Below are 25833 nucleotides of genomic sequence, written 5' to 3' on the forward strand. Positions count from 1 at the left end.
CGATGTATAATGTAATGTACAAGAAGATCGGTCGTTCTTTACTCACAGTGTCTCCCTTTGCTCCTACAGGGCCCTGCTCTCCTTGAGGTCCTTGAGCTCCCTGTTGATGAAATACACTGTAAGTAAGGACAGTGTAGGACACCCATCAAACCAACCAGTTTAACCACCTAAACCCCAGCATCCGTATTGCGACGCGGCGCGTTGTGAGCTTGGCTATTTTCAACCAAGGTTCCCCCACAATAACAGAAAATACACTAGAATAGAGCCCTGAGGAACTCCACTCAAACATTATGGGGTTTAAGTGGTTAATAGGGAAGTAGGCGTGTCATTCAAAGTAGGGCTGCAACAGTTGATCAAACATTTAAAAATAATATATTGATAATTGATCATTAAATAACATCATCGATGAATAATGTATCCCTTTTTTGGGGGGGAAATCATTATAGGCGAAATGTTTCCAAATAGGCAATCTAGAAGCTCACAACGCAATACAACGCAGCGCGTTGTGAGCTTGTAGATTGGCTATTTTCACAATTAGGCTACACGCCATTTTGTGAAAAAAATTAAAATGAATGAATGAATGAATGAATGAATGAATAAGTTTAGTTTAGTTCTTTTTTTTTTAACAATCCGTAAGAGAATAATGGATATGTTGCAACCCTAAATCAAATCATATTATAGGTTAAGATACAGTATGTGAACATGGACAAGGAGGGGGGGCACTCACGTCATCACCCTTGGGTCCCTCCAAACCTATGCGTCCTCTGATGCCCTCCACGCCCTGACGAAGGAAAATGAAAAGCACGTCAACAAATTGTATCAGTGGCCGCAGCAATTATGGGAAAACAATCTCCTGTCCATAGAGAGCTGGTTATCAATAACAATCTGTCTGTTCCTTCTGAGAGAGCAAATTGAAAGTGGCAGAACATACAAGAGGTGATCCATTGAGACCTGAGCCCGACTTTATAACCCCTTCTACAGTTCTAAGAGTTTTATGAAAAAACTTTACAGAAGTAACAGTGTTTGGATGAAGAAATCATTTATCAACCTTTGTAGTAGATGGAAACGTGAAATGACACGGATGTTTCCTAGTTTAATAGGTATAAAGATGTAGCCAATAGGTTGCAATGTAGAAATACTCTGTTACAAGTAAAATCCAGTAATCAAAATGTACTTGAGTAAAAGTGCAAAAATTGGCATCGAAATATACTTAAAGTACCAAAAGCAAAAATACTCATGCAGAATGTTCACAAGATATCATATCGTTGTTGTCGGTGGAAACCTGACTGTTCGTTTTGTATTTCTCATTTTAAAAAAGATTAAAAGTGAAAAAAGACGATCGACAAGCACACAACGCCTCGCGGTGCGAGGCGTTGTGTGCTTGTAGCTCTGCTATTTTCACACTAGTTTTGTGCGACAGTCTTGTATGATGAAGCAGGGCTTTACTTTACGAAAAAACGTACAAATTTGAACCTTGGAGATAAGGTTAAGCTATAAGGTTTCTGCCCGACAGTGAGGAAATGTATAAAATGTATTACATCTTTTGAAAATAGCAGATCTAAATAGTTTACAAAACAGGTTAGTAAAAGAAAAAAGGGTGTGATCCTGTGATTGCTTACGGGAGCTCCGGGCGGTCCGGTAGGTCCTGGGATGCCATTGAAACCAGGAGGACCCTGTGTGAGACACAAACATAATTCCATCAGTACATGAAAGCACAATATTTGTACAACTTCTGCGTGTGTAACATTCAAAGCTGCAATGCTTAACTTATTTTAGTGACTAACCACTGTGTAATGGTGCAACAGTGTTTCTCAAACATTTTTTTTTTTATTATTATTATTAATTAATTAATTGATTAATTAATTAATATGTATTTGGCCACCGCCTTCCATCAGAAAATATGTTATCTCCCAGGGAACCAACAGCGAAGATTTATGTTGAATCATGTTTAAAAAAATCTTCAAAATGTAGCAAATTTTTTCAAGATGTTTTGAACATTGCGGATCTACAAGCTCACCAGGCTTGTGTTGGGAGCTTGTACTAGGCGAATTAACTTTGATGCTGTAATAGACCAATTCATTTTGCTCTGGACTTCCTGAAACCCCCTCAAGGACCCCCTGGGGTCCCCCGGAGCTCACTTTTAGAACCACCGTGTCTCATAAGTGCATATCTCCCCTGGCTGAGAGGGAACAGAGACAGAAAGACAGAAAAGTGACGGCTTTCAGCTTTCATTTCAGTGTATACTCACTAAATCTCCCTTCTCTCCATGGGTACCAGGGAATCCGATCGGCCCTCGTTGACCCTATAGGAATAAAGAACAGAGGCGTAATTATTAACAACCTGCATATTGTCGCTGTTGGGCTAAAGCAGCCTACCCACCAGTGTAGTGTACTGTCGGCTGTAGATCTATACTGTAATAATGACCTTCCCAAATTAGGGACGCCAGTCTGTCTGTGGGTTTTTATAAATATTTAACCAGATAAAATAAGCTTTAACGATAGCTTGTGACTGATGATAACTATAATGGATCCATTTCGTTGTCGTTGCCGCGTGGAAACCTTAATGTTCAAAACCGTTTTTATTCATCACAAAAAAAATAAAAAAATAAACGATTTAAAATTGTTACAATAGACGATCTACAAGCACTCAACGCCTCGCACCATGAGGCGTGTGCTCGTGGATCTGCTATTTTCACTAGTCGTTTTGTGTGTACGATGAATCAGGGCTTTACTTTACGATAAAACGCACAAATTTGAAACTTGGAGATACAAGGTTTCTTCCCGAAAGTGAAGATTTACAGGTTCCTTTTTTCCCCATTTCCTGAAAAGTAACGGTTCTGTTCATACAAGGTTTCTAGCCGACAGCAACCACGCGGCACTGAGTACTGTACAGTAAACAAAGAGAAGTCCTTACATCATCTCCCATGCGTCCAGGGGGACCCGCTGCACCGTCTGCTCCCGTGTCTCCCTGCAGACAAATAAAACAAATTAATTAAGCTGGAAAACGACAAGAGACGATCAAATCCCTGTACAAAACATCCATTAAGATGTTCTCCTGTTACCACAAGTGACTGAACAGCATTTCATGTCTTGTGCGTGTCTAATGTTGTGTCACGTGGGACAGGACAAGAGCCCGTAGGGGCTCTTAAAACGGTATTAGTTTTTAGTGGGATATTGTAGTTGCAATAATGCGTTTGGCGCCCTAGTGGCACAGTGGTAAAGCAGCTACAGTAGCTGCCCACCTCCGCGGAGTCTAGGGGTTCAGATCCACCGCCACGGTGCATCCGGCTTTGTCGAGGGTCTATACCAGGGGTCTTCAACAGGGGGTCCGGGACCCCAAGGGGGCCCCTAGAGTTACTACAGGGGGTCCTCCAAATCTTTGAGTGATAGAAACCTTTTTTTCTCCTTTTTTATATTAACCACTTGAACCCTAGCCTCCATATTTTGAGAACTTTAGCCAAAAATAGCAGATCTACAAGCAGATAGCAGATCTACAGATACAGATCTACAAGCTCACAACGCCTCGCGCTGCGAGACGTTGTGAGCTTGTAGATCTGCTATTTTTGGCAAAGAGCTTTGGTGTAGAGGGGAAAGAGGGGAAAAAGAGCAGACTAAGTACAGAGTGAAAGGTCAAGTTTATTAAGTATTGACGGTTCAAGTGGTTAAATATCTGAAAACACAAATTGACATGAATCCAAAATACACTGATGATTGTGCTGTCAAACAATGAAACTATATGGAATCTATGAAAAGTTTGTGGGGGTCCCTGCTTCATCTCTCTCTCAGCTAAGGGGTCCTTGGCCTGAAAACGTTGAAGACCCCTGCTCTATACGAACCTAATTGGCCCCCGGCCCCTTGGGTTTCTGATAATGCTGCCCCCTGAAAACAATTTAGTTGAATAGCCCTGCTCTAGGTCCTCCCGGTGGGGGCTCCTCGCTGGCGGGTGAGCCAGTAGGATAAAACAGCAGTGACAGACATGTGTGTGGGGACGAAATAATTGGCATGACGACTAAATTGGGGAGAGAATGGTGTGAAAAGTACGCACACACACACACACACACACACACACACACACACACACACACACACACACACACACACACACACACACACACACACACACACACACACACACACACACACACACACACACACACACACACACACACACACACACACAGGGTACTTTTTTATGTAGTTATGGAGAAGGAAGCATATCTGGAACTTCAAGGCAAAGAGGACCAAATAATCACATCTCCACTTATTTATTTGGCTTATAATACCACCCAAAAACTTGCCAAAAGGTCTTCCTCAGAGCACTTTGTGTTCCAACAGTAAACGCTGAGGGGTGTTCTGTTCAACTATTGCAGACAGGACTCAGTACTCATACTGAGTGCGTTTTCTATCGGGAAACATTCTTTTAAAGATTTATATCGTCAAAGCAGTCTGCGGAGGGGCTTATTGCCAAAACCTGCAAGCAGTTTATTTTTGAGCCAAATAAATATGTGTAAATAGGAGCGTTTGATCCTCTTTGACTTTCAGCTTGAAAAGTGCCGTGCCCTTTTCACATCTCTTGGAATTATGTTTGCTGGAGTTTGGGAACAGTACAGTATAGCTCCACTGAGAATCATACTTTTAAAACGCAACCTATTTTTTTATACCCAATACTGACTGTATTTTAACATAGTAGTTGAGTTGTATATCATCACTGTCGGGCAGAAACCTTGTATCTCCAAGTTTCAAATGTGTATATCTTTTCGCGAAGTAAAGCCCTGCTTCATCAGACAAGGCTATCGCACAAAAGTAGTGAAAACAGCCGATCTACAAGCACACAACGCCTCGCGGTGCGAGGCATTGTGTGCTTGTAGATTGGCTGTTTTCACTAGTTTAGTTAATTTTTTTAAATGATAAAAGGGAGCGGTTTTGGACATTCAAGGTTTCCACCCGACAACGACGATATGACGATGTGACAGATTGAGTATGGAAGAGACGACAGTGGGATATTGGGCCAGTGTTCTCTTTTATATCGGGTTGTTTACAGACGGCTGCATGCCATGCCTTAGGTACAAATGTCTAGTTGGTGTCACCGCACAGAAATACAACGCAGATAAGAAACAACCTGTCATGACAGGCAGGTTATTTTCCCTTATGTGTGGCAATGGCTGACTGATCCTGTGTGCGTCAATTAGCTCAAACCATGGTGTCATCACACCTAGACTCAGTCCAGGTTGTATTAATTCACCACCATTTCTGCGTGTCACACTGTCACAATGTGTCACGCTGTGTCAGACATTCCGAGAAAGAACTGAAAAAATAAAACCCACAAATGTCTGTATCTGTCAGTGTCAGTGGATTGAGGGGAGTTTGCAATGCATTTCCTGCTTCTCAGCTTCCCTGCCAAATATCCCAGAATGCGCTTCACACCAACCCAGCTCAGGCAAACCTGAGTGAAGGTTCTACCAAAGTTAACTTGAGGACGATGTTCTTCATAGTTACGCGTGTCGTACCTGGACACGCGTACTATTATTGAATGTTATTGTTAATATTGAACTATTATTGAATGTTTTCTATGCTTGCTATGAGTTATGTCCATGAATTAAACACAGAGGGCTTTCAACGTAAAAAAGACCGTAAAAGGTCTTATTTGGGATGTTCCTTTTAGGCAGGGTGTTTAACTGTACTTGTACAGTACTACATTTCAATTATATTGACTATACTTGTACTGTTCTCCATTTTTGTCTAATAAAATAATCAATCAATCAATGATGTACTGTATGAGTGTGGCATTAATAATAAGAAATTCAATAGAAAAACTTGTTAATGTAAAAACAACAAAATGTAATAATATTATGGAGATATGAGGTTCCTGCCTGACAGTTATATATACAAGACTTTCTGTGTACCTTATCTCCTGCTTCTCCATCTTTTCCGGGCTCTCCAGCCACACCTTTGTGTCCCTGTAGGGAAAAGCAAAGTCATTAGCAGGTAATTTACATTATCATCAGGCTCATTATTGGGCATATTAGCAACCATTAGTGGCTGTAGTGGCCATTAATTATCACCGTAGCATAAGTATTAAAACAAGAGGACGGGCACCAGAGGCCACCAGACATTGGTTAATATTCCTCTCACACAGCGGTGGAAGACATTTTGTACCTACAGTAAGTAAAAGTACCAACTCCACCATGTAGAAATGCTCTGTACAGGGTTCCCACACATTTTTACCAATTCATTTCCAAAACATTTTCCAAAACTTTTCCAGAATATCTAACCCAATTTCCAGGACTATAACAGTAATTCAGCTCAATAACAGGTCGCTTACTCCTAGGCGCAATGCCCAAAGACTGGTAGTGTATGCCAGTGGTTCTCAACCTTTTCAGGCCGTGACCCCCGAAATAATCATATCAAGAGAGTTGAGGATTTTTTTATAACACGGTTTTATTGTGAAAATAGCCGATCTACATGCTCACAACGCCTCGCGTTGCGAGGCGTTGTGAGCATGTCGATCTGCTATTTTCACAATTTCTGCCTTTAATATTTGACAATTTGGCCCATGTTTAATTTGTCATTTCAGAGGTATTAACAAAATCAATAACCAAAGACAAGTCATAGCTATTTCTTCCAGGACCTTCCAGGACCCTTGATACATTCCAAAACTTTTCCAGTACTGGAAAAATATTTTTCTATTTTCAAAACATTTCCAGGAATTTCATGACCGTGGGAAACCTGTCTGTTACAAGTAATAGTCTGGTATTCAAAATGTACTTGAGTAGACGTACAAAAATATTCACATTAAAATATACTTTAGTACTGAAAGTGAAAGTACTCACTTAGCAGAATGTCCCATTTCACAAGTTTCAAAATGTATAAAGATGCTTTGATAATAGCAGATCTACAAACTCGCAACAAATCGCTTTGCGACGCGTTGTGGGCTTGTAGATACAGTAGATTGTATTGTAGAAGTATGCATAGAGCTGAAGTAGTTAATGCATTTAAAAAAATAATAATAATCAAAATCTTCAAAATAACTACAGTAACTAAAGTTGTCAAATAATTGTAGTGAAGTAAAAGGTACAACATTTGCATCTAAGATGTACTGGAGTAAAAGTAAAAGTAAACAAAAGAAATATTCCAGTAAGGTTAATGTCCTAAAAATGTACTTAACTTAATTAAGACCGGGAACGCATTATTGTTACCGCGTGCCGCGCTGCGAGCTTGTAGATCTGCTATTTTTGAAAAATCTTGAAAAGCTTTGAATATTTCGACCCGATTCTATAAGTGTCTTCTAATTCCTAAGACTTTTGAAAAACGCATGTTTTTATGTCAGTGGAACACAAACTTTTTCTTGTCAAGGACCCCCAAGATTATACGTATTTGGACGCGGACCCCCAAAATATGTCGTTCCAGGAACCCCCCCAGAAGCAGAGATTTGAGTTACAAATATTCGCTTTTAAAAATATATATTCAAAGACTTGCAAAAGAAAATCAAGATTTTTCAAAAAAATAGCAGATCTACAAGCTCGCAGCCTGGCACTCTGTGCTGCGCTGCGAGCTTGTATATCTGCTATTTCCAGGTCTAAATGTACTTAAGTACAGTACTCGAGTAAATGCGATAAAACCCCCTTTCCACTGCAAGGTGGACACAGAACTTTCAGGAACCTGAACTTATTGTTTTTGTTCTGGTTTTGTTTCCATTGCACACGGCCCGCCCGGTTTCAGACGAGGTTCCTGGAACCGTTTTTCAGTCCTGCTCCTGAGGTAGAACTAAACTTGCGTTCTGGGAATCTATAGGCGGGGCCAGCAGCGCTGCTGCTCTTTTTTGGGACCTTCCCAGTTAGTTCTGGTTATATGGAAACGTAAGCAGAACTTGGGTCCCTGAACTTCACAGGTTCTTGGAAGTTCTTGGTTCTGGAAAGTTCTGGTTCTAGTTCTGGGTCGGCCCTACAGTCAGGGTTCCCACACATTTTTACCAATTAATTTCCAAAACTTTTCCAGAATATTTAACTCAATTTCCAGGGCTATATAACAATAATTCAGCTCAATAACAGGTCGCTTACTCCTATGCGCAATGCCCAAAGACAGGTAGTGTATGCCAGTGGTTCTCAACATCATGTTTTAACTGGGGACCCGGCACCCTGACGAGCACTAAGAGTTGAGGAATTTTGTATAACACGGTTCGAACGCGAGGCGTTGTGAGCATGTACATCGGCTATTTTCACAATTTCTGCCTCTAATATTTGACAATTTGGCCCATGTTTAATTTGTCATTTCAGAGGTATTAACAAAATCAATAACATAAGACAATGCATACCGGTAGCTATTTTTTCCAGGACCTTCCAGGACCCTTGATAAATTCCAAAACTTTTCCAGAACTGGAAAAATATTTTTCTAATTTCAAAATATTTCCAGGAATGGAAATGGGGCTTTAGTTACTTTTCACCACGTCTCTCACCTTCATTCCAGGTAGGCCATGGTTTCCCTGAGGTCCTGCAGGACAGGCAGCAGGACACTGCAAACAGGTAGGAGTGAAACAGTTACAGTAAGATGGTTGCACTCAGCTGCGTTTATTTTTCGTTGCGATATGCGTTTTTCAGGGCAAGGAGAGAGAGAGAGAGAGAGAGAGAGAGAGAGAGAGAGAGAGAGAGAGAGAGAGAGAGAGAGAGAGAGAGCAAGGGACCCAGTGGTCCGAAAATAAATACTAAAGGGGCGGCAGTGTGCAAACGTGATTGACATAACGTGAGGTTGATTTCTTTATTTACGTGCTCCGAAATTCGTGCTACGAAATTATTGTTATTATTATCATTTATCGTGATAAAAAAACACTCACAATAATCGTATCACGGAGAATCCCGGAAATGAAATTATCCTCAGTCAAGCACAGGGATCAATTCACGTTTTATTTGCCGCGCTGCATATCTGGTACCACTTAAACCCTCTATAATTGGCAAAACAGACTTCGAAATAATGTATTTGATAGAATTTTTTTTCACTCTCTACCAAATCTCTTTGCCAAAAAATAGCAGATCTACAAGCTCACCTGTGAGCTTGTAGATCTGCTATTTATAATGGATGTTGGGGATATTTTGATTATCGCGATGATATCGTAAATCACAATAATCCTGACATGAAATGTTCACATGGTTCCATCCCTAACAGAGACAGACAGACGTTCCCAGCCCAAACCACAGTGTGGTATTTTGAGCAGCATGGTTCACAGCTTGAGGTGACACACATTCACAGCCACTTGACAGAAGTGACAGAGTGAGGAGGAGAACGATGACAGTAAGTAAAGTAACACACTCACAGGTTCCCCATCATCCTCAGCGTTGCCAGCACCCGGTGGGCCCTAGAAGACAGCAGAGTGACATCTAAAACACACACAAGGGTTTAGATGTCCCCACCCCACACACCACCACCCACGGCTACATGAACGCTCACACACAAACACATGCACGCACGCACAGTAGGGCATTCACCAAATGTTCGAATATTCGAATATCAAAGTCACTATTCGACGTTGTTCACCGAAGTCGAATATTCGCTTATTTTATTTTATTGTTTTCTCTTTAAAAAATATATAGTTTATAAAGCTTGGCTAGATAGGAAGTCATAAGAATGAGTTGTCAATGTCCCTGGTGGATGAATTTATTAATGCTCTTTACCTGGGGTTCTCAAACCTTTTTAGTCTGTGACCCCCAAAATAAACATATTTGAACTGGGGACCCCCACCCTGACAAGCACTCGGCTCCGCAGATAAATATTGTGAAAATAGCAGATCTACATATAATATTGTGAAAATAGCAGATCTACATGCTCACAACGCCTCGCAACGCGAGGCGTTGTGAGCATGTAGATCGGCTATTTTCACAATGTTCGCCTCTTGCTTACTTAATATTTGACAGTTTGGCCAGTCCGTTCGAATATTCGACTATTCGAATACTTTGAGGTCGAATAATTCAAATACTAAAAATCACTATTCGTGAATGCCCTAGAACGCACACACACAAACACACACACACACACGCACGCACAGTCTCACACACACAAAATCACAAGAAGTTTCAAGCAGTGCTCATCTGAACCACGGAGGGCACCCAGATGTCCAGAACAGTGCAAAATGCTGAGAGTCCCGGGTGGGGTGATAAGCTATCACCGCGGTGTAGTCTTTTAAAGCTATACTATGTAACTTTTTTAATAAAACAAATCTTTGTCCTAATTATTAAATCGCTAAAGTTTTAGAACACCCACTCTGTTCATTTCAGCTCCCAAAACCTTTTCTTTATATGTGTATCTATGAGCCCTGGTGGCCGTGACCGGGGCTGTTTTTCCCGGCAAAATTACGTCATATGCATCATTCTGTACACGTGTCTCCCTACCGGCCAATCAAAGCCCAGATCATACACTGCGAGCTCTTCAGGAATTACACTGCAGTGTTTACACTGGGCTAGGAGTTTAGCATGTAGCTCCCCAACCGAGGCTCGTAGAGGGACACGAAAGACCTCTTTGGATAGGTCTCGGCGAGGCGAGGCGGACGCGGTGGTCTGACGGCCCGATCCGCGGCGAAAAACGGCCGAAAAAAGCAGACGCGACCGCGGTTTGCTATAACGCTACTGACCACTAGTTGAGCAACTTACACAGTATAGCTTTAAAGTCAGAAAACTACAACATTACGTCATACACCACGGTGAACAGCTATCGCCGCGAACCCCGATATCTCTCCTCTGTTTTTACCTTCAGACATCACCCGATCACTCCGTTCACTGATTGGTCGATCTAGACCAATCAGTGTGCCCCCTGGTTTCAGAGGCACAGCGGCATCATAGTCACGATGATAGGATTTCACCTATCACAATATCATCTATGATGGCCTCCACTTGTTATCACATTTTAGGTGATAGCTTACCACCTAAAAATGTGAGGTGATAGCTCTTCAACCTCAAACTATGATAAGGCCTTAAGTCTGAAAGGGTCTTTCAGAATTTAATTTTTTTTGTTTTTTTTTGTTTTTTTTCAATGACTTGGATGTAGAACAATTATGTCATGTTGTGTAGATCTTGCTGTTTTCACTAGTTTGGGTCCCGGGCAAACGTCTAATTTCTCTTTTGGGTCTTGAGCTAAAACGTTTGGGAACCACTGCTCAACCAACAAACCAGGTGCATTGTTTGATGTTTTGCAGCACGGTTGCAACTCGTCGACAAGGGGCCTTTCTACAGAATAGCACTAATCAAAAAACAATCAAATACAAGGAATGCTCATTGAACATATTATATACAATATTTCCCCAATGAACAACTGTGGCAAAGTAAATGAGAAATGTACACAACCAACTAACTTGCTTTGGACTAGAATGTCAATGAGGAATGAGAGTTGCATCTCTACAGTCTACACTATGACAGCTGTATGTAGCATTTTGTTATGCCTCTTTTTTTGTTCTGGTCTTTATTCTGACATTGTACAGCACTTTGGTGGACCTTTGGTCATTGTAAACGTGCTTTATAAACAAAGTAATGTTTCGCATTCTGTGTGCACAAAATAGGAAGTGAAATAGAGTGCGGTAACTGGACGATTGCCTTAACGGCTGTGGGTTTGACACACTGTCAAGAGAAAGAGGTGAAGAGTTTCAAGAAAATGCATCCACGCGGCTGAAAGAAACCGTAACAATCAGGCAGTGTGGGTTCTAAGACTCAGGTGGCTCTACTGTATGCAAGATTATTTTAGGTGGCCCTACTGACGGAAGCTCGCTGGTGTTTATTTTTAGTTTTTAGTTTTTTGAGGATACGGGCGGATAAGGGTGTCTTTGAATGACCCGATGACCTCAGCACATTGATTTAAAAATGTCATAACCACTGCAGCACAGCATCGGCACACAGACACAACTTAATAAGGAAAGACTATGAAGGGTTCTGTGAGCCACAGGTGAATTGCATAATGCAATTTGCAACTTGCATTCAACTGCATGTGGCATATCAAATTATTATATTGTGTCTTGTGTGAGATCTTTAAAATAATGCTAGTGTTTGGATGGGGGATACATGACATATAAAAAGAAAAAACTTCTCCCTGTGATGTGGCCCCCTTAGTGGTTGTGGCCCTAAGCGACCGCTTATGTTGCTTATGCCTGGAACGGGCCCTGCAATCAGGACTTTACACTGGTGAGTGAAGGTGACAGAAGAGGACACAAGAGAGACAATACAAGTGACACAGGAAAATCAATAGGAAGAAGTTGTTGAATCCAAACATCTAAAAAAGGAAGGTTGTTGTCTTACTGCGGGCCCTGGAGGTCCAGGGGGTCCTGCTGGTCCTGGGAGTCCCAGGCCACCTCTGGCGCCGGGAGGACCCTGCCAGATCCACACACACACACACACACACACACACACACGCACGCACACGCACGCACACACACACACACACACACACACACACACACACACACACACACGCACGCACACAAACAAAGGAGAGAACAGCGTTAATTTAACACACTACGACCTGAGTCTTATGCTTCAAATGACTTCTAAATCAGTGTAGTTCCCACACTTTCATTTTCATTTTGTTCAAGAATAGCAGATGATGTACAAGCTCACAGCACGACACAAAGTGACGCGCTGTGAGCTTGCAGATCTGCTATTTTTGAATAGCCAAAGTATACATCGGAAATTACACAGATGCTTTATCAGTTTTACTTGGTTAACGTACAAGCTAGATAATCAGTGGTTCTCAAAGTGGGGTCTGGGGACCCCCAAGGGTCCTTATGGGGCCTTGTCCACCGGCAAAGAACCGGTTCAGGTTCTTTCTCCCGCCTATGGGATGAACCAGAGGTGAACTTTTTCCACGAGAACAGAGTTGGTTCCGAACCGTAAAAGTTGGTTCACGGCCGGTTGGCAAGAACAAACCAAGGTTCCAAGAAAGTTGCCATCCCATAGGCGGGAGAAAGAACCCGAACCGTTTCGTTGCCGGTGGAAAAGGCCCCATATGAGAGGATTGCAGGGGGTCCCCAGCTATAACATTGACAGTTAGGAAGGAACTAAATGTAACCTTACTCCAAACTCCAAATCTCATGGTTCTCCCACATGGGAGACAAGAAGTTACCGCTCAGTCAGTACTACTAGTCTACCAGTAGGTGTCATACCTGACACCAGGGTCTAAATGTCTCAATGGAAGAGACCACTGCAGATGTGCTAGAGTAGTTACATTGTATTGTATTATATTGTATTTCAGCTATTGTAGAGCAAAAACAGAAAAGTCACTGGTACAGAGCCCTGAGGGACTCTGGTCAATCAAGTAAAGTGCTCAAGTGGCTATAAAGATTGGTCGAATTAGTTTAACTAGTACACCAAAATGGTTCAATTTCTACGCAACTTAAATTAACACAGGATTTTACTGTGCAAATAAAGACTGAATAAAGAGCTCTGACCTCAGGCCCGATGTTTCCCTCGTCTCCTGGTGTCCCTGGTTTCCCAGCTGGTCCCTGCCAGAGAGAGAGAGAGAGAGAGAGAGAGAGAGAGAGAGCGAGAGAGAGAGAGAGAGAGAGAGAGAGAGAGAGAGAGAGAGAGAGAGAGAGAGAGAGAGAGAGAGGTACAACGTTCGGTACAGAGCAGTCATCTACAACACAGTATCATCAGCGTACAGTGTGTTTATGTTCATTTAGCACCATGGGTTTTGGAGGAGAGCGATACACAGCATGCTGGTGTGTTGAATAGTATACATACAGGAGGGCCTTCACTTTCTGGTCCCTGTGAAGAGAGGGGGGGGGGGGGGGGAGACACACATACTTAGATATCTTCAGGTGAAGCTAGTTTCACATAAATCAATCAGACACTACAGTATACACTATACAGCATAAAGTCATTTGTTTGCCCTCATTGGCTGGTGGTACATACAGTATACATCTTAAAAAAGTAAAGACACAGTCCGTAGTCTAGCTACTTACAGGAGGGCCTGGTGGACCAGGAAAACCAGGAAGTCCCTGTGATCAGATGGACACAGATCGGTTAACATTGGTGTCCCTCAAAGAGGATTATATGAAATCACCATCATAGCTTTAAAGTGCTCTTTAATAAAAGTAAAACTCACTCTCTCTCCCACGCCACCCCGTGGACCCATGGGTCCAGGCATGCCCTGAAGCAACCAGGAGAAAACACTCAATCAGAACAAGTTCTCACAACTTGGAAATACGCAGACTAGCTTGTGTGTGGAAAAAAATATATATATATAAATCTGTGTGCGTGCACGTGTGTGTGTGTAGGGCTGTCACGATTATGATATTTTACATGACGATTAATTGTCACTCAAATAATTGCATTCCTTTTTGGTTTGTAGGCTTTGAAGTTGCACATGGCAGATATGACACATAACCTAAAAAATGTACATACTTACATATTTGACAACTTGATACTTGAAAGAGAACATTGATAGTGGAAATTGCCAGTCTACAAGCTCACTACGCGTTGCGATGGGACGCGTTGTGAGCTTGTAGATGTGCTATTTCCCCTATTTTTGAAAATATTTGAAAATATGAACATTTTTCAACATGTAAACAATGATAACGATTATGTCAAAATAATTACGATTATGTAATAATTATGACGTGCGTTTGTGCACGTATGTGGGCGTGTCAAAATTGTCTTGAAAAAACATGGAGGCCACAACTGGAGGTAAATGTAATGTCTTTTATACATAATAGTGTTTGTATGTGTTGAAGTTTGATTTATTATTGTGTTAATCTTGTATGCTACAGTATGTTGATGAAGTGAATACATACAGTAGCTCCACAATGGAAACAAGTTCCCAGTACCTTTTTTTTGTGTTATCCTTTTAGCTTTAATGTCTTAGTGTACTGCGTGCTGTTTTACATTTCCGTCTAATAAAGTATTGAATCGATCAAAGAGAAGATAGTGGCTGAAGTCATGTCTTACAGAGGATCCAGGCAGGCCGGGCAGGCCCCTCTGTCCAGGAAGACCGATCTCTCCCTGGTCGCCTTTGCTGCCCTGGGAAACAGACACAACAAGCACCAAAACACATTAATCTCCTGCCTGCATCGCTCCGCGTGCGCACGCACACACACATACACACATGGTGTTGCTAAGATACAGCGTGACAGGCACCGTCAACGATTAATCAATCGAAGGTGTGCAGTCCTCACCGGCACCGCCGTCAAGATCAACAACCATCAGGCTCATGCAATATACACCAGGGTTCCCACACATTTTTACCAATTCATTTCCAAAACTTTTCCAAAACTTTTCCAGAATATTTAACCCAATTTCCAGGACTATATAACAATAATTCAGCTCAATAACAAATCGCTTACTCCAATGCACAATGCCCAAAGAAAGGTAGTGTATTCCAGTGGTTCTCAACCTTTTCAGGCTGTGACCCCCGAAATAATCATGTTTTAACTAGGGACCCGGCCCCCTGACGAGCACTAAGAGTTGAGGAATTTTGTATAACACGTTTCTATTGTGAAAATAGCCGATCTACATGCTACAACGCCTCGCGTTGCGAGGCGTTGTGAGCATGTAGATCGGCTATTTTCACAATTTCTTCCTCTAATATTTGACAATTTGGCCAATGTTAAATTTGTCAAAAGAATTAACAAAATCAATAACCAAAGACAATGCATAGCTATTTTTTCCAGGACCTTCCAGGACCACTAGTTCTCAGTGTGCTGAGTGACCCCCCCCCCCCCCCCCCCCCCCTCCACACGGGGGTCCTTGAGGGGATTCCAGGGGGTCCCCAGCTAAATGAATGATCGTTAGGAGCCAAAAGTATCTCTACATCTGAATATCAATGTTATATTTACCAACGATGCTGAACGTTTTGTGCTTTTATCAAAAAGTGCACAATGTTGTTGCTTATTTGTGATGTATCAGTCCTGCTATGACAACCGAATTTCAATAAGGGTCTATTTATTTATGACAGCAAATTAAGTTCAATCAGAGAGAGACTGAGCTCTGAAAATATTGAGATAGAATATCCAACCGTTTATTACCACAAGTACTGTATTAATTCCTGATTTCATTAACTCTCTCAAATGAACACTGAGGTTTTTACAGTATAGCTTGATGTCCCATGGATAAAAAATATCAAATGGGGGTCTGTATATATGTTACAGTCAGATTGGGGTAAGAGCGCTCGTTTTGTAGTTCACCACACACCCCTAACACCACCAGGATCAATTCACTTTGATAGTCTCTTATCAGCGCACCTGTGTAATACTGCGTATTCACCATGAGATGGCGACAACAGCCATTCACTTGTGTAGTTGCTGACGTCACTCGTTTGCGACCACTCTTTCTTTGTTTATCTACTAGCCTAGCTCGGCTGTGTTTAGCCACTAGCTTACTATGCCTAACTCTAACCCTAACGCTAACCTTAACCTCAGTAAAACTATGCCTAACCCTAACCCTAACCTCCGTGGGGTGAGGCGCTATCATTCCTGCCGACGCTACGTTGTCGTTGTCGTTGTCGTTGTGTATCAAAGCGACCGATTGTTCCGCCCCGCCCTGCACGCCGAGCGCTCCTGTTCTCAATTTCACTGAAACTCAAAAAAACTGTGACATAATACTTTGCCAAAGCAAAATCACAGCAACACACACAACACCAGGCTCATGCTATAGCATCACACAGAGTGAATTATGTAATTAATGCATTATTGAGCGATTCGGCTAATACTTACAGGGGATCCTGGACTGCCACCTGACCCTGGAAGACCCTGGAGAGAAGAGCAGACCACATGGAGTTAAACAGATTAACAGCATACTAAAGTACTTATTAACCACTTGAACGCTATAGCATCCCAGTTCTGTGGGACAAAATTCTAAGTATAGCCTAGAACAGGGGTCTTCAACAGGGGGTCTGGCACCCCTAGGGGGTCCTCAGAGTAACAATAATGGGCCGCCAAATCTTTGTGTGATAGGAACATGTTTTTACATTAACCACTTGAACCGTAGCAACTATTCTGAGTGGAACATTAGCCAAAAATAGCAGATTTATTACAATGCCTCGCGCTGCGAGGCGTTGTAAGCTTGTAGACGAGGTTTGTAGAGTATTTGATGGTTCAAGTGGTTAAATGTCTGAAAATACATATTACTCCAACAGAATGACAGTGCTGTCTAAGAAATCTATGAACATTTTTAATCTGCAACAAACTTGTATACAATATTTAGTGGGGTCCCTGCTTCATCTATCTCTCAGCTAAGGGGGTCCCTGGCCTAGAGGATTATTGTAAAATGTACTTCAGCGCGTTATTTTCATTACAGAGAACACACTTACGTCCCTCCCGTCTCTGCCGTCTTCTCCTTGGGGCCCTCGGGGGCCCTCTGGACCGGGGCTACCCGGGGGTCCTTGAATGGGCTTCTCTGGCTGAGAGAGGAGACAACCAGTCACAATACATGGACGCAGAGGAAAATGTGTAACTTTAAGGTCAATAATTCTTTACAGTTGTGCTGTGATCTATAGAGCTATCACATGACGGAACTCATTGCCTATCACTAACATAAACACACAAGACCCACTTTGAAGAAAAGGTTAAAAGAGTGTACAGTAGCTAGATTAGATTAGGGATGGGACGATATGAAATTAATTGTGATTAACGATATTATCGCGATAATCAAAATACATGTATGCCTAAAACTTAAAATGCCACTATTATTAACCGCTTTGAACCCCCCCACATCCCTATTCCGGGGGGAACGTTCACACAAATAGAAGATCTACAAGCTCACAATGCATTGTGAGCTTGTAGATCTGTTATTTTTGGCGAATTGATTTATGTAGAGTGAAATAAGAGCGTACCAAATGTGCTCTTTACAGGTCCGCTTTATCAAGTATAGAGGGGTTTAAGTGCTACTTAATTCGCAGCTCAACAAAAACTAATTAATCCTTGCGTATGACAGAGGCAGGGTTCCCACACATTTTTACCAATTAATTTCCAAAACTTTTCCAGAATATTTAACCCAATTTCCAGGACTATATAACAATAATTCAGCTCAATAACAGGTCACTTACTCCTATGCGCAATGCCCAAAGACAGGTAGTGTATGGCAGTGGTTCTCAACCTTTTCAGGCCGTGACCCCCGAAATAATCATGTTTTAACTGGGGACCCGGCACCCAGACGAGCACTAAGAGTTGAGGAATTTTGTATAAAACGGTTCTATTGTGAAAATAGCAGATCTACATGCTCACAAGGCGTTGTGAGCATGTAGATCGGCTATTTTCACAATTTCTGCCTCTAATATTTGACAATTTGGCCCATGTTTGTCATTTCAGAGGTATTAACAAAATCAATAACCAAAGACAATGCATAGCTATTTTTTTCCAGGACCTTCCAGGACCCTTGATAAATTCCAAAACTTTTCCAATACTGGAAAACATTTTTTTTCTAATTTCAAAATATTTCCAGGAATTTCATGACCGTGGGAACCCTGCAGAGGACAATTTCACGATAAATTAAAATCTCTGCGATACGATTATTGTGAGAGAATATGCGAAAAATAACGATTATCGTCCCATCCAATTCCCTACCTTAGATCCTCAGGTGGGGATTTTACCTGGGGAGATGGAGCTTTTGCAGTCCGGCCACCCAGGCTTTGGAATGCCCTGCCTGAGGACCTGAGGCTAGCAAAATCTGTGTCTTCTTTTGAATCACTTTTGAAAACATTAATGTTATGTTAAGGCCTTTTCTTAGTGGTTTTGCCTTTTTAACCTTCCGTTATATTGTGTTATAATTGTGTTTTAATTATTTTATCCAGTGATTTTTTTTTCTTTTATTCTTATAGCTATCATGCTGCTCTTTGACTTTGTTCTGTAAAGCAATTTGTAACCTTGTTTGGAAAAGTACTCTACAAATAATCATTATCATTGAAATGTTGATTGTACCCAACTTCATCTTAGTTTTATTGTTTAGTTCTATTATTTATTTCTCATGTACAATACTTCTGTCTTTTTAATTGTATTTGCAAGAATTATTGTACAGTGACATGAAATAAAAATGTACCATGAATACATTACAACTACGAACAAATGTTTTGTTGAAATGTTTTTCTGTGTCGGTCCCCAGGAAGACTCTTTTTAGCTATGAAAAGGCTTTTTTCATCAAACATTAAACAATAAATAGTCATCCATGGAGAGCACAGCTAATTGTGCAATAATATCATTATGAACAATTGGCTTCGTGCTGTGGGCAATAACACGTTACCAAGTACCACGTGGTTTTTGACACACTGTTCAGCTGGAATTAAATCTATCCATTAGTGTCAGCCTCACATCATATTACCCCTATGACTATGTTACTTACACAGATTGTACACTGATACCTATCCATGCAGTTCATTCATTATGGTAATCCTGGTCGGCACAAGTGCATATTGTAAAATACTACTTATTTATGCTTATTGTTTTTATGCTTGAATATTAGTTATAGTTCTCTACCCTAGCCTGTATCTGTTAGTACACCAGATAAGCTCCCATTTTTAAGCAAAACATTTTTGATAAAAGCATGAAACTTTTCTCTTAGTTTGTATATGTCATAATGTTAATTTTCAGATGTGGCGGGAAGTCACATTTGACCTCTGTGCTGTCGAATCCTTAATGTAAGCAGCACAGAGATATTTTACTGAAGTTTGTACTTTGGGTCATTCCAGGCAAACTGCCAGCAGAATGCTTCTCATGCCACGGCCCCAGTGTTGAGGTGTCTGTCCCTATGAGCAAGACACTTCATCCCCAAATGCTCCCCCCTCCGTGCTCCTGGCACTGGCAGAACTCAAGTCGGGTGAAATAGGTTTTACTAATTAAGAACAATGCAATGGAGAAAGGTTCTAGTGGGGATACTGGACTGACTGGCAATCCCAGAGCACTCAGACTCTGGACGATAGGAGGGGGATGTAATTGTCAAGATCACTACAGAACTTCAGCAACAAAGCGATGCAACAGCATGGTACTATAGTGATACTAGACAGTAGACACCATCACCATGACCAGCAACCTGGACTGCAGGTCAGATTAGCACACTTGAAGGAGAATCTCAGACATGTTTCTCTTATTCCCTGTGAATAAACCCTCAGACTAGGAGGAACAGAAAGCCTTTGGTTTTTAACATGGTATCAAACCGTTTCTTTACTCGAATCGGACCTGCTCTTTGAGTGATGTCTATCAAAATGCATAACTGTATTGCTTATTTTTTGGTCCATTTGTACATTGGCCTTGATCTAAACCCATTTTCTTGAATACTGGTGATCTCAAACGTATCACCAAATGAACGGGATCTCCAATTTAGTTGAAAATTTAAATGCTTTTCTGCACTGTTTGGTTTCAAAATGAGTGTGTTACAGTAGACTATGTGTTGTTATATGGGCCATCCTGGATTTGACCTCTCACTGTCCCAAGGGGTCAAATGTGACTTCCCTCCACATCTGAAAATCTATATTATATTTACCAACAATACTGAAAGATTCATGCTTTTATCAAAAAGTGCACAATGTTGTTGCTTATTTGTGATACATCAGTCCTGCTATGACAACAGAATTTCAATAAAGGTCTATTTATGGCAGCAAATTAAGTTAAATCAGAGAGAGTTGAGATAGAATATCCAGATGCTTATTACTGAGTTTACATCATTGAAATGAAATCTTGAGTTGTTAAATTAAACTATGACAAATGAACACAAGATCCAGTTTAAATCCATACCTGGCAGAGGACATTGCACATACAGGGAAAGACGCATAGTCCTTGAGGTGCATCTCTCTAATTACTGCAGGCAGCTCAATCTAATTTGGGCTATTTTTCCCAGACTATTTCTGGCATTTTCCGTCAAATTGAGTAATGCGGTTATCAGCTGTCTCTGGCCAGATTGCTTGATGGTGTGGAAGGTTAGAATAAATAAACAAAAATTAGGTACGAAAAAAGGAATATCAACCATACAAGTATAATATGGAACCAAGCAAAGAGGCATTTAGGCAGATTATTAGCACCACAAAGGAGAAAAAACTGTAGAAAGTAGTAGAAGAAAATTAAATACCTCCGCATTGGCATACATCTGAAGAAGCAAGAGAAATAAGATACAAGTGGAATTAGTGAAAATAGTCACACCACCATCACCCAAAGTGTCAGCAGAGGAAGAGGACCTGTTCACAATAACAGTAAGGAGCTTATCATGCTTGTCATTTGAATACAGAGTTTGTGGCACCCTGAGTTTAAGGTACATTTGTACCCGGAGTTTAAGGTACAAATGTACCCCATATACCCAGAGTTTAAGGTACACATGTACCCCATATACCCAGAGTTTAAGGTACAAATGTACCCCATACCAGAGTTTAAGATACAAATGTACCCCATATACCCAGAGTTTAAGGTGCAAAAGTACCCCATATGTCCAGAGTTTAAGGTACCCTTTCAGAGATGGAGGGTCTGAAACCGTGCCAGAACAGAAGAAGAAATGTTAGCCTGAATTCTACCAGAGCAACACAGGCCAGGAAACACTCCTTTCCTCTCTGGATAGACACTGTCAAAGTGATTAAATTAAAACGCTCTAAGCTTAGTTCAAAGAGACTGTATCATAAGGCAAGGCTTTACATTAGACAGAGATGTGTGACAAAACACGTGTTCCCAAAGTGGGTCAACTTGCGCAGCCTGGTTTGTTTACTTTGAACCTAAACAAATAAACTAAATTGTAATAAAAGCCTGACAGTGCTGTGTGTGCATTAAATGAAACTGCTTCGTGGGGTATCTGTCACAGTTATGCAACTCTGTCTTCCTACTATTTTCCCTCTCTGCAGTAGACAGAGCGCACAGAAGCTTCTCCAAAGGAAAGAAAGGCCAATCGGGGGGCCACGGGCCCACCTTGGGGGGTGCAAGAGATCACAGCAAGGCCTTGTCTGTTTGGTGGAAGTCAGAAATGCTTGAAAAGATCAATGTGTCAAAGTGCACTTATAGCTTATATGTGACAAAAACGTTATTGAGAGACAACAGATAAAAAAAAAACTTTTGACAGCCTTGTGCCTTCCTCACTCAGGGTGTGAGTGGTGTGGCAGCGAAACATTGGTTTTGGTTTTTATCTGTCTCTATTGTTTTAAAATAAAGTGTGCGGCCACTTTGATATTTTCAGATTCAAAGGACTGGTGTCACAGTATGTTGCGATTCATCAGGCGAGAAGTATATAGTGTGTGTGTGCATGTGTGTGTGTGTTTGTTTGCGCTCTCAGCTTTTATCCGACGTAAGAAGTGGTGGCTCTAAGGGAAAACAAGGCTTGTGAATCACTGGTGCAGGCAAAGCACGGCAGATGGCTCAGTTCTAGGACCAGGCCTGTTCTTATTGTACCTCAGTGGCAGGCAGCTCGTTGCAGCTCTCCCTCTGGGCTCTCTTGGGGTCACAGTGGATCAACATCCACTGAAGCTCAAACTGAAAAAGAAGGCAATTAAGCAAGAGAGCAATTAGCGGCACACACATTAAAGCAGTCCTCTCGTTTCAGATTCGCACCATTTGAGTCCGAGAGAGACTTTGGCGGGTTGCAAGGCCACATTTGCAGGCATTTCATTTGCAGGCATTTCTTTCACTGCTTCAAATCAATGCCCTCTATGGGCTGAATCAGTAAATACTGTCCATGGTTCTGCACCGCTGAGATGTTCTGTTGGGATTAAGTGATTTTTTTCCTCCCTTCCAGTGGCACCCAGCTGAGCAGCTTTGCTGTAGCAGCAGCAGCACTTTAGAATTACAGCAGAGCTCGGCTTGTGCATAAACCCTTAGCCCAGTTTGTTTGCAGGAGGCAATGCTTCACCGATAGGCCCTGTAAGCCAGTGAATGGGATTCAACCAGCTTTCAACCTGGCTGGCATCCCTTTTCTCGTCGTCACAAATGGTCAGAAATGGTCGAACAATAGCAGGTAGGCTATACTGTACAGGATTGTCTATGTGCAATGAAGGGCTGTCACGATATGAAATTTTACATGACGATTAATTGTCACTCAAATAATTGGCGATTAACGATTTAATTGTGTTTTTGTCGTTGATAATTACATTTCTGTTTGGCTTTTAGGCTTTGAAGTTGTACATGATAGATATGACACAGAATGACAAAGAAATTACTGACATATTTGACAACTTACTACTTAAAAAATACATTTGATAGTGGAAATAGCCGATCTACAAGCTCACAACGCGTCGCGATGCGACGCGTTGTGAGCTTGTAGATCTGCTATTTCCACTATTTCGGACATTTTTCAACAAAAACGATTATGACAAAATAATTGCGATAATGTCAAATAATCACGATTAGACGATTATGTAATAATTGTGACAGCCCTACGAATCACATTCAAAGAGTGAAGAGAGGTTCCATTTGGCACTCACCACCACGGAGGCATCGGCGTCGGTGTCCAGTCGGCCAATGAGCGTGTCTCCCTCCGTGTTGACGGGCCCTTTGCCCTTGATGGCTTTCTTGTCCACAGCTTGGCAGTCCACAGAGAGAGTGACCTGGTCACGCTCCACACCGATCATCACCTGGTGCACACAGAGGTGCAAAGTAATGAAGCGCATTAGTGTTATAATAATATGCAATAGTTTTACTCAAGTACTGCACTTGGGGGGACTCTGAGGTACTTTTACTTTACTTGAGTGTTTCCTTTTTCTTCTCCACTCAGTGGAAAATGTTGTAGGCCTACTTTTTACTACAAGTTGCGTTAAATCAATGGGACCATAATTTACTAAACGCATATCATGATGATTTAAAAAAAAAAAAAAAACGATTGAAACAGTGTTTATGAAAAAGTTTACTAAGGTAATAAAGTTCACCCAAAACCTCATTGACCCATTCCCATTGAGATTATAATGTACTGTAAGGACACCACCGAAGCTGAAATAGCGACATCTGCTGGCCCCTTAATAGGAACAGCAGGCTCAACAAGAACCCGGAATATAGGCTTCATTTCCAGGACTGACCTTGTGCAGTGGCATCAGTTCAGCAAAAGCTACAGTACAGTATGGCAACATGACTAGTGAAGGCACGCGTGCAAGACACCAGTCATGTTGCCATAACTTAACAACAGGCATTATGAATTTATTTTAAGAAGTACATTTTATTTTTTTCCCCTGTAGCCAAGGTATGGCAGCGGCCACACCTTGCCATACCCAATTGACTGACGCCTCTGACCTTGTGCCACTTGGTGTTGAAGAGCACCGACAGCCCGGGGAAGCTGACGGTCTGCAGGGTGCCGTCGGCGCCCATCAGGAAGTACTCCAGAGCCTGCTGGTCTCCGTTGAGCCGAAGGCCGGCCTGCTTGCGCCCGTCCTCGTCCACGATCTGCCAGATGTTCCACACCTTGCTGACCGTGTTCTTGATCATGCGGAAGGTGGACATGAAGGAGTACTCGTCAGGGAAGCCCCGGGGGAAGTTCAGCCTGAGATGAAGGAGAAGAGAAGAGATATACTGTTAGGGCTGTCACGATTATGACATTTTACATGACGATTAATTGTCACTCAAATAATTGCGATTAACGATTTAATTGTGTTTCTGTCGTTGACAATTACATTTCTGTTTGGCTTATTATAGGCTTTGAAGTTGCACATGGCAGGTATGAAACATAACCTAAATGCACAAAGAAATTACTTACATTTTTGACAACTTTATACTTGAAAAAGAACATTGATAGTGGAAATAGCCGATCTACAAGCTCACAACGCGTCGCATCGCGACGCGTTGTGAGCTTGTAGATCTGCTATTTCCACTATTTTTGTGAAATGTTTGAAAATATGAACATTTTTCAACATGTCAACGATTATGACGATTATGTCAAAATAACTGCGATTATGTCAAATAATTGCGATTAGACGATTATGTAATAATTGTGACACCCCTATATACTGTATGGACAAGGTTGAGATTCAAGGTTCTTTATTGTTACGTCTTAAAAGCATAAACTTATTGTATAAAATTATGTCGCCAGAGAATACACCTTGTGTCAGAATGGATAAAAACACATCTCTGACTGTCTTCTTGGACCGTGACTAGCATGTGGAATGCTATAAAAGTGACCTGTGTCATTGTCAAGATGTCAAAATGGGCTGTGTGGAACAGGCAGGTGTACAGATAGATAGACAGACCTCTATTGATCCAGAGGGAAATGCAGTTGTCACATAGCAGCAGCACCACAAAGGATATCACTACTGTAGGTGACAATGATGGTTTACAGTTCCAGTTTTGTCCAGAGACCTTTTGTTTTCACCAAATAACATAACTTGAACAAGATGTCTATATTATCTGCCAGTGATTTGTCACAATTCAACTGGTACAATTTACAACTCATTTTAATTACATTAATCACATTAACCTCTGCACACCTATTTGGGGGTGTCATTATAGGCATTTATTTTTTTATAAAATAGCAAAAAATAGCCAATCTACAAGCTCACAGATATCAGTTCCTGTAGATCAGCTGTAGTGCTTGTAGATCAGCTATGACAAAGTATATAGGGCTTACTGTAAGTGGTAAAAGGATGCAAAAAACAAAAGAAGAAGCTAAAATACTCTGTTATGATGTGTTAACATTGTTTACGTTTCCCCATATCAGAGTCTACTCTTTCTTTTGAAAGAAATTCTGGATCTATGAATATTCAAATCAGGGGCGTCAATTGGGTATGGCAGGGGTATGCAGCTGCCATACCCTGGGTCCAGGGGGTAAAAACATGCCATGTTTAGCTGCACTTGAACAACCGTTCCAGGCTGCCATATCCAGCCCAAGAAACCGTAGAAACCTGTGCAAAAAACTGACAAAAGTATATATATTTTTTCATACATTGTGAAAATAGCCGATCTACATGCTCACAACGCCTCGCAGCGCGAGGC

The 25833-nt window shown here is 41.5% G+C and overlaps 1 protein-coding gene across 1 annotated transcript in view; it reads right to left on the reverse strand.

The window, feature by feature from the left end:
* Positions 1 to 25833, reverse strand: part of col9a1c (collagen, type IX, alpha 1c) — a gene marked incomplete at its 3' end in the record, with an annotated part of 58307 nt that overhangs the window by 20111 nt on the left and 12363 nt on the right. Inside the window, exons 4-23 of the mRNA XM_080734755.1 lie at positions 24142 to 24388; positions 23343 to 23492; positions 22315 to 22395; positions 21017 to 21034; positions 17274 to 17363; positions 16678 to 16713; positions 14915 to 14986; positions 14073 to 14117; positions 13930 to 13965; positions 13709 to 13732; positions 13414 to 13467; positions 12266 to 12337; positions 9304 to 9345; positions 8452 to 8508; positions 5903 to 5956; positions 2914 to 2967; positions 2249 to 2302; positions 1620 to 1673; positions 728 to 781; positions 47 to 100 (exon numbers count right to left, since the gene is read on the reverse strand). Coding sequence (XP_080590881.1) covers positions 47 to 100; positions 728 to 781; positions 1620 to 1673; positions 2249 to 2302; positions 2914 to 2967; positions 5903 to 5956; positions 8452 to 8508; positions 9304 to 9345; positions 12266 to 12337; positions 13414 to 13467; positions 13709 to 13732; positions 13930 to 13965; positions 14073 to 14117; positions 14915 to 14986; positions 16678 to 16713; positions 17274 to 17363; positions 21017 to 21034; positions 22315 to 22395; positions 23343 to 23492; positions 24142 to 24388 — 1348 coding nt within the window. The remainder of the gene's footprint in view (positions 1 to 46; positions 101 to 727; positions 782 to 1619; positions 1674 to 2248; positions 2303 to 2913; positions 2968 to 5902; positions 5957 to 8451; positions 8509 to 9303; positions 9346 to 12265; positions 12338 to 13413; positions 13468 to 13708; positions 13733 to 13929; positions 13966 to 14072; positions 14118 to 14914; positions 14987 to 16677; positions 16714 to 17273; positions 17364 to 21016; positions 21035 to 22314; positions 22396 to 23342; positions 23493 to 24141; positions 24389 to 25833) is intronic.

The sequence above is a fragment of the Nannobrachium achirus genome (assembly GCF_963921795.1).
Source record: "Nannobrachium achirus genome assembly, chromosome: 10".
Lineage (NCBI taxonomy): Eukaryota > Metazoa > Chordata > Actinopteri > Myctophiformes > Myctophidae > Nannobrachium > Nannobrachium achirus.